Here is a 9,239-nt window from a genome sequence, read left to right as displayed (position 1 = left end):
TATATTTTATTGATTTTTTACAGAGAGGAAGGGAGAGAGACAGAGAGCCAGAAACATCGATGAGAGAGAAACATCGATCAGCCGCCTCCTGCACATCCCCCACTGGGGACGCGCCCGCAACCAAGGCACATGCCCCTGACCGGAATCGAACCTGGGACCCTTGAGTCCGCAGGCCGACGCTCTATCCACTGAGCCAAACCGGTTTCGGCTGTAATGGGCTTCCTTGATGGACTGCAGGCTGTGTCCCAGGTAAGAATCCACAGGATCTCAAATTGTTAATTGGAAAGTAAATAAGCCCAATACTGGCTAGTGAAATGAAAAGCTAGATATCTTGGGTGTCAACACAAATGAAGGGAATAGACATTTGAGGAGTTGAACTTCCTCTTGGCCCACTTGAATACCTTAACACTGGCTTTCTGGTTTGTCAGTAAAACAGAACTCCTCGGGGGCAAAAGTTAGTAATTTCAGTAGGTATGAATGGATGAATTGAATTATAAGTGACTCATTTAGGGCAGGAAAAGAAAGCTAGGTGATATTAGAGAACCAGAGGAGTGAGACAAGTTGTTATCTTTTTAAATATGCTTTTTCCTTTGAATTTTTCCTCAAAAGCTACCTTTCTGCCTTAGTTTAAAAATATATTGGCTTTCTGCTTGAAGGACAGTGCTTTTGAATTTATCTAGACAACATCTTTCAGCTCACTGATCACCTTCCCGCTCTCATTAGCCTATTAAGGTAGGAGCATTGCACAAGAAATTAGAAAAACTGGGTTCTAGAACTGTCCAAACTATAAATTTCTCTGTGCTTCAGTTTCTACTATAAAGCGAGGAGAGTGAATTAAATAAACCATAAAGCTCTTCAAGTAGATTTTATGAAAATATTAATTAGTTCCACTGGACTAAGGCAGTAACCATTTATTGAATAATATATATTTCAATTACACACATTTGTATGAAACTAACAAAGTATGTACATAGACTGTGTGTATTATGAAAGCCCAGGGATCAGTGATTCCAAAGTTTCAGTCAGTCATGTCTTGTCTTTATGATTTTTGTCATATTTGGGTGCACAAGCAGTATTATTTAATGTTTTCTATACTAACTTGGTTTCTTAAAATATTAAAAATATCTGTCTTAGATTCATCCCTAAGCAATAATATTCATGAACTCACAGATTTAATGTGCTATATATGTCTCTTTCTAATAAATTTTCATTTATATAATACCTAAAATCAACTTATGTGCCTATACTTGGGGAATACATATCACACTTAGGAGAATATTGCTCTGGTTCCTCATTCAGATGTGGAAACTAAATGTTGGAAAGATTAAATAATTTTGTTACTTATCACAAAGGAGGTTTCCATGGAGACATGACCAGAGGCCACCTCCCCTGATATTGTCACAGTTAGTCAGAGGCAGAGCTGTAGCTAAAATCCAGGCCTCTTTCCACCTCACCATGCTGCTCCACACTTGCCATTATGATCTAAATATCCATGTTCTTAAATAAAGATGAGACTAGAATCCAGATCTTTCTTAAGTATTCTAAATTATAATAATAAAAATCCTGTGGCTTTAGATGAGTTATTTAATTTCTCTGGATTTGAATGTCCTTATTGAAATGATAATTCCAGTTCTGCTTCCTGACACATGGGGAGAAAGGTAGTAGCTCCATTGACTAAGCAATTTCTAGACCCTTTTCTGGGTTATATTGTTCCACCCCCATACCATCATTATGAGGAAATGGGACCAGATGATTTCTCAGAAGCCTTTCTCCTCTGAAATGTTATTCTAACATGGTGAATCCAAGTTTGCTTATCCAAAGGAGTGTGTGTGTTTGAAAGGAGCATGAATATTCTAACTTTCAGGGAAACCAGATATTCCAGATAGCCCCACTGAGTAATATAAACTCAATTTTTAAAAACCTTATAAAGTGTGTGTGTATATGTGAGGGGTGTGTGTGTATATGCAAGGGGTGTGTATGCTGGTTTTGGATTTCCCCTGATGCATTTGTGTCCTATAAAATGAGTTTCATCCAAGTAGACTCATCAGGTGAGTATCTTGATCTCTTAACTTAAGCTTAAGAGTTGAATCCCATTAGCTCCAGCTGACTACTGTATGTAAGACCATCATACCTTGCTGCTATGATGATATCACAAAGCTGCTTTGAGCACAAATGAAGTAATGGCTTGTGCAAAGCTGTGAGGAAGCTGACATATTCCACTGAGTTGAAAAACTTTTTCCATAGGGACCTGTTCCCTGATGGGGGTAAAATGCTGCTGTATATCAAAGAAGATAACCTTGGATAGAAGGAGCTCCCAGGTAGTTTATCCTAGCCCTGGACATTCTTCAGTTCTCATTTTTCTCATTTTTTGGTCCTAGGTTTACTATTATGAAGGTGGACAAGCTGCATCCATCGGGCAATTTAAAGATCGAATTGTTGCGTCCAAGGAGCCAGATAATGCATCCATCACTATTTTGCATATGCAACCAGAAGATAGTGGCATCTACACCTGCGATGTTAACAACCCCCCAGATTTTAGTGGCAGCAATCAAGGCATTCTCACAGTCAATGTGTTAGGTATGGACAAATTTTTATGGGTTTTCTTGGAGAAACTTAGGACTTCAATAAGCCGGGGCATGGATTATAGTGCCAATTAAGTCCCAAGGAGAAATGTCCTCCCTGCTCCTTTGATTATCAGGGAACTAGAGACACATCCCCTAACCCAACCTGTATAGAAACAGTGAGAAATCACTCATAAAACATGTTGAAACAATTGCCAAACCAAAAGGGCTGCCAAAATGACAGACAGCAGTAGATGACCCAACCTCCAAGGATTCCTATTTCTGAAGGATAAAATGAGGACAGATGGGACAATGCATAGTCCCACTAAATGATCATTAGCAGCTCTTTAATTGGGGACCTCCAATTACAGCCAGTCCTACCTGGGGGAGACAGCTGCCAATTTATTATCTCTCCTAAGCCAGCCACAATTTCCACCATTAAACCATCCTATATAATAAAAGCCTAATATGCAAACCGACCGAATGGCGGAATGACTGGCAGAACAACTGGTCGCTATGATGCACACTGACCACCAGGAGGCAGATGCTCAATGCAGGAGATGCTCCCAGCCCACAGGCCCCAGGCTGCCAAGGGAGGTGTCAGTGGGGGCCCCCCGATCATCCCACCAGCTGCCCCACAGATTGGCCCTGATCGCTAACCCAGGCCTAAGGACCCTACCTGTGCACCAATTTCATGCACCAGGCCTCTAGTTATCCTATCTAATAAAATAGTATTATGCAAATTAACTGTCACTTTGTGACAAAGATGGCGGCACCCATAGCCACAAAGATGGTGGCACCAGCCAGAGCCACGGAGCTGGCGGACACACAAGCCCGCAGGGGGGTCCAGACCCCAGCCCCAGCCCCGCGGAGGCTGCGGCGCTGGGCTGCTGGGGCTGGAGCCAGTGGACACACCCTGCATCCCTAGTTCCCCTCCTCTCATTTCCAGGGAATAAAATGTCCACTGTGTGTCCACCTTTTGGCACAGCCCCTGCCTGTTGCAGGTGCCCCCTCCCCCAGCAGGCAGCACTGTGCAGCTCCTGGGCACCCGTCTTCCCATACCTTACATGGACAAATGCGTGCAGGCAAAGTCAGGAATTCAGGCCCCTGACGTCAGCTTCCAGCTCTCAGGGCACCGCATGGGAGACTGAGGGGAGAGGGTGGGGATGGTGGGAAGGAAGGAGGGGGAAAGGCACCAACCAGCAGTTGCTCCAGCCCTGCCAAAGTTTCACTTTTTGTCTGTGGGTTCGCTCCCTGGCACTGCACAGGCTTTCCTGGGATAAGTAGCTTTAGCAAGCAGGAGGACAGCTGGGTGCTGCAAGGTAAGGGCTGGTTGCACGGTCCGGGGCACGGGACATGCTGCGGGGCATGGGGCCAGGCCTGTATGGGGCTGGGGACAATGGGAGGGGGAGTGCCTGGGCACCTCCTATGCCTTAGCCTTCGCCTCCAGCTGCCACCGCCACTGCTGCTGCCCCAGCTGCCTCCTCCCAGAGGTATTGTTGCAAATCCTCCTTCCTCCCGTCCCCCCACCCTCCACCCGTAGGTGCCTCGGGAACCCCTAGACTCCCCAGACATGAGCACCTCTGGGATGGCAGCAGCATGGGCGCAGGGTGTAGAGTGTGTGCCCTGCCTGGGTGGAAGGGCCCGTGGTACGGAAGTGCCAGCTGCAGTGCAATCACGGGGTACACGCCATTGAAGGGAGACTGAGTTTTTCAGGGCTTTAACCCCACCAAGGTCTGGGTGGGGTTAAAGCCCTTCCCTGTGTGACCCCAACCTGGGCCTTTCTGGGTGCCCAGGGGGCGGGGCCACACCCAGCTGCTTAGAGCTTTCATGGGATCCCAGTTGTCATTGTGAAAGGGGCCTAGGAATCCAGTTATCCAAGTCCCCATTTTACAGTTGGGGCAACTGAGGTCCAGAGAGAAGGAGGGCCTCCCCAGAAGTCAGTCACTAAAGGCTGAACTGTAATGAAAATAAATGGCTCCCAATTCCTAATTTCTGTTCTCCAGCATTTCTCCAGCGCCCACAGGCCGGCAAGGGAGGGGCAGTTGGGGGCAATCAGGCTGGCAGTTGGGGGCGATCAGGCTGGCAGGCAGAGTGGTTAGGGGCAATCAGGCAGGCAGGCAGGCGAGCAGTTAGGAGCCAGCAGTCCCAAATTGCGAGAGGGATGTCCAACTGCCGGTGCGGGATCGGGCCTAAACCAGCAGTCTGACATCCCCCGAGGGGCCAGATTGGAGAGGATGCAGGCCAGGCTGAGGGATGCCCCGCCCCCATGCACAAATTTCATGCACCAGGCCACTAGTTTTAAATAAAGGCAGGAGGTTCCCTTTTAAAATATGTTAACACTATTTGGATTGTTTTTCTAGATTCCACATATAAGTGAAATCATATGGTATTTGACTCTCTCTGTCTGACTTATTCCACTTAGCATAAGTCAGTGGTTCTCAACCTTCTGGCCCTTTAAATACAGTTCCTCATGTTGTGACCCAACCATAAAATTATTTTTGTTGCTACTTCATAACTGTAATGTTGCTACTGTTATGAATCGTAATATAAATATCTGATATGCAGGATGGTCTTGGGCAACCCCTGTGAAAGGGTTGTTCGACCGCCAAAGGGGTCGCGACCCACAGGTTGAGAACCACTGCTCTTGGTCCATCCATGTTGTTGCAAATGGCAAGATTTCATTCTTTTTTATTGCTGAGTAATATTCCACTGTGTATATAAATACCACATTTTCTTTAATTCATCTATTGATGGACCAAAACGAGAATAGACCCATAGGTACAGAGAAACTCTTGTTTGCCAGAGAGGAGGGTGTGTGTGTGTGAAAAAGGTGAATGGGGAATAAGAGGTACAAAATTCCAGTTATAAAATGAAGAAACTATGGATATGTAGTGTACAGCACAGGGAATATAGTCAATAATCCTATATAATAAAACTATAAAATGCAAATCAACCGAAGAGTGGAATGACGGGCAGAACTACAGGTTGCTGTGACCCACACTGTCCACCAGGGGGCAGACACTCAATGCAGGAGCTGCCCCTGGTCAGGAGGTGACCTGTGGCAGCGATTGGGGGACAGGGACGGAAAGTGGGCGGCGCCAGGCTGCCAGCCAAGGCGGGTGCCAGCAGGGGCTCCCCGATCGCCCCACCTGCCTGTTGCCCCACAGATCGGCCCTGACCACCAGCCAGGCCTAGGGACCCTACCCTATATATTGGGAACAGTCTCTTAGCTTTAAAAATTAAAACCTGGCAAGGCTACTCTACCATTGAGAAAACAGGATGATGCAGCGATGACATGCATGGACTCTGGCTTGCACATTTTGTGGTCAGCCCTGATTCTGACACTTATAACTGTGTGACAAAGCCAATTACTTAACTTCTCTCTGCTTCAGTTTTTCTACCCATAAGATGGGGAAAATGGTACTACTGCCTCAGAAGGATCATGTTATATACTACTTTTTATAATCAAGGCAAAAAAATGTAGCTGCCCATACAACAGCAAGATGCCTTTCACCTGTATGAAAAGATTGGTCACTGGTGCATGCAGCATCCCGGATTGTGAGAGGGATGTCTGACTGCTGGTTTAGGCCTGATCTGTGCGGAAATCCCCCTAGGGCGCAGGCCAGGCTGAGGGCCCCTCCTCCCCCCCATGTACGAATTTCATGCACCAGGCCTCTAGTATTGTAATAACTTGGCATGGTGACAGTTGGTTACAACACTAAGTGTAGTGATCACATCATAAGGTATATACATATCAAATCATTTTTATATACCTGAAACTAATATACTATTGTATGCTAACTATACTTTAACAAAAAATTTAAATGTTAACACCATTTAGAAAAAGAGCCACATGTTAAGCCAGAGTTGAGAATGACTTTATTTATATATACAAATATGCATTATGTGACACTGGACAAGTCATATCCATTCTTCAAATGAATTTGGAGTGATTCATTTATGCAGTATTTATTGAGTGCTTGCTTTGTGCTAGGAACAATAAGGTTTACAGCATTGGAGGCATGGTTATTGCTTTTGGGAAATTCATAACTTTAGAGATTTCTAGGGCTCCTTTCAACCTCTGTTTGAGAAGACAATGGGAGTTTTGCTCCTGTCTTTCAGCCTAGCAGGTCTTGTGTGCAGACCTTCAGATGTACTGAAGGGAGGGATGAAAGGGCTGTAAACCCTGACCAACTAATAATTTTAACTAAGGGCTTTCCCACTTCTAAGTAACCCCAAATAGAGCTGATCTAGTTATTGTTTTTTTCAAGCTGAGTATATCCATTACAGGAAAGGAAGAGCTAGATCAAACCAGTGACTTGATAATTGAGTAGCTTGAAAAAGCAGCAATCAGTAACAAGGTGAACACCTAGGGGAAATGTCCAGAGTTGTCTGAGCTTGCCATTCAAGTGATGCTAGAAATGCACCATGTACTTACTGTGAGGTTTGCTACTGCATCTACACCCCTGGTAATCAAGCACTGATTTTTAATAAGAGTGGTGTAGCTCAATCCTGTTTTTATTTTGCTGAGCCCTGTTCTAGGCATTGGGGTACAAGAAAAGACAAGATAAGCGTACACAATCCCTTTCCTGGTAAAGTTGATGCTCTAGTTTGGAAGATTAGTCATTTACATGGAAACTAAATGGTCTGATATAGATGATAGCACCTCAGGCTCTGAGTCAGAAGACCTAGGTTCTAGCTCTTACTTGGCTACTCTGTGGCATCAAGCAGGTCAGTCCACCTTGCTCTGGCCATTTTGATATGGAGTTATGACTCCTACCCTGTCTTTACAAGTTTACTATTAGGATTAAATTATATACTGTCCATGTTCACTGAATTTGATGGATTAGTCCTCTAATGGGTTTCTGTTGCTCTCTGGCTCTGGGTTGTCCTTCTGACCAGGAACAGACGAAGAAGCCAAACTTTTTTATCACTGATCTTGGAAATAGTCCTGAGATAGTTATGCAGAAAGGTTAATATTCTTCAATTTAAAGTTCAGAGAATCCCTAATCAACTTCCATAAGAAGCTGAGGGTCATTTTCTCTCTGAGTTGTTCTTTCCCATGAGTATTTGGGTTAGTTGTTCCTGCAATGACTGTGTCATGACTTTTCCTTAAGCATCTGGGATCCAGAAAACTTAAGAGGCAAAGGGTCTGTGGATTTCTTTGTTTATTTGGGAACTCTCGAAAATTCTATTTTTATTAATTGGGCTCAAAACAAAAGCATTCTACGAGTTAATGCTTTTGAAAATTTTGAAATTGATAATTTTTTCTAAAAATTGAAGCAGCTCTTTACAGTTTCCAAATTCCATTGTATATGAGTGCCTGTTCTGCTTATCCTGACTGAGGGGCGGGGCATGGTGGGGGCAGTCCAATGGTGGAAAGAAGTGCCAATATTTCCTTAAAGATCAATCTTCCTAGCAATGCATCTTTTAGAGTCATTTTATTACCCAGTGATGGACATTGATTGATCCCATGCATTTACTTGTTCATGCATAAATGCATTCAATAAACCCTGAGCACATGTCCAGTTACTGTGCTAGGCAATGGTGATGGAAAGATGTAAAAGATAGGGTCTGAGCCCTCCAAAAGCTCAGAATCTAGTGAGGGAGGCAGATATATAACTTAAAAACAGTGAAGGTAGGAGAGGAGATCTGGGAGATAGAGGGGAAAGGACTAAAAGCTGTCTGGGGAAATGAAGAAGGTTTCCTGGAGAAGGTGACTTTTGCACTGAATATTGAAGGATGTGTAAGAGTGTGTAAGGTAGAAAAGGGGCTGAGGTAGCAGGACACAGTTTAGGTGAAGAAAACAGCAATGAGCAAAAGCCCAGGTGGTTTGGACACCATTCATTTAGGAGACCTCCATTAGGTATGATAGCCTTGAAAAATGAATCGCTGAAAAATATCCAGCGGAAGTTTGAATAATTATTTTGTATGCATTTGGAATGAGAATCATCTTCCTTATGCAATTTGGCATATAAAAGAAAATGATATATTTAGAGAAGGTTTGAGACATCGCTGAGCATTTTCTTTTGTTTTCTGAGGTGAGCCTCTTCCTCCCACCCCAATTCTGTTGAAAGCAATAAAGTTAAATGGTAGGTCAATGGCTTTGGCAGTAAATTGTGGGCTTTAACTGATGAAGTGCCAATTCAATAGTGATGCAGTAGTTTTAGAAAATATATAGGTTTGGGACATGGTTCAAAATGATTCACTAAGTGTTTTATTAATAAAAAATAAAAGGAGAACATGTGTCCAGCAAAATATAAATACAATGCCTATCTAGATTTGATTCTGGACTCAAGAAATGAATAAAAGTCATTGAGGTTTTTGTCCATCATTTAATGCAAGTCCTGGTACCTTACTGTGATAAAATACCCCATTTAATTTTCTTTTCAAATTGCTGTATTCTGTTGTAAAGGCTATAAAATCTCCATGTTTAAAAAAAATTCAGTATCTAAATCTAATGATAGTTGCAATGGACTTCTGGTTAAATAGTCTTGTTTAGGGTAGGCATAGCCAATGAATTGTCCCCATCTGAGAAAATCAGTGGAAAGGAAGAGAGAATGGAGAGGTAAAGAGAAAAAAATACTTCTCTTAGTTAAAAAGACAACTGTTTAAAGATAGGGATGGTGAAGTGTTTCAAAGGGCTACAAGTATATCTTTTTTTTTCTCTTTTTT

The 9,239-nt window shown here is 43.5% G+C and overlaps 1 protein-coding gene across 1 annotated transcript in view; it reads left to right on the top strand.

Annotated features, from left to right (window-relative positions):
- LOC102243258 (V-set and immunoglobulin domain-containing protein 1-like) overlaps positions 1 to 9,239 on the top strand; it is a 52,740-nt gene that overhangs the window by 35,062 nt on the left and 8,439 nt on the right. The window contains exon 3 of the mRNA XM_014538848.1: positions 2,379 to 2,577. Coding sequence (XP_014394334.1) covers positions 2,379 to 2,577 — 199 coding nt within the window. The remainder of the gene's footprint in view (positions 1 to 2,378; positions 2,578 to 9,239) is intronic.

The sequence above is a fragment of the Myotis brandtii genome, unplaced genomic scaffold (genome assembly GCF_000412655.1).
Source record: "Myotis brandtii unplaced genomic scaffold, ASM41265v1 scaffold199, whole genome shotgun sequence".
NCBI classification, from domain to species: domain Eukaryota; kingdom Metazoa; phylum Chordata; class Mammalia; order Chiroptera; family Vespertilionidae; genus Myotis; species Myotis brandtii.
The sequence above is the reverse complement of the archived record's forward strand: the minus strand, read 5'-3'. Positions and strand labels throughout refer to the sequence as shown.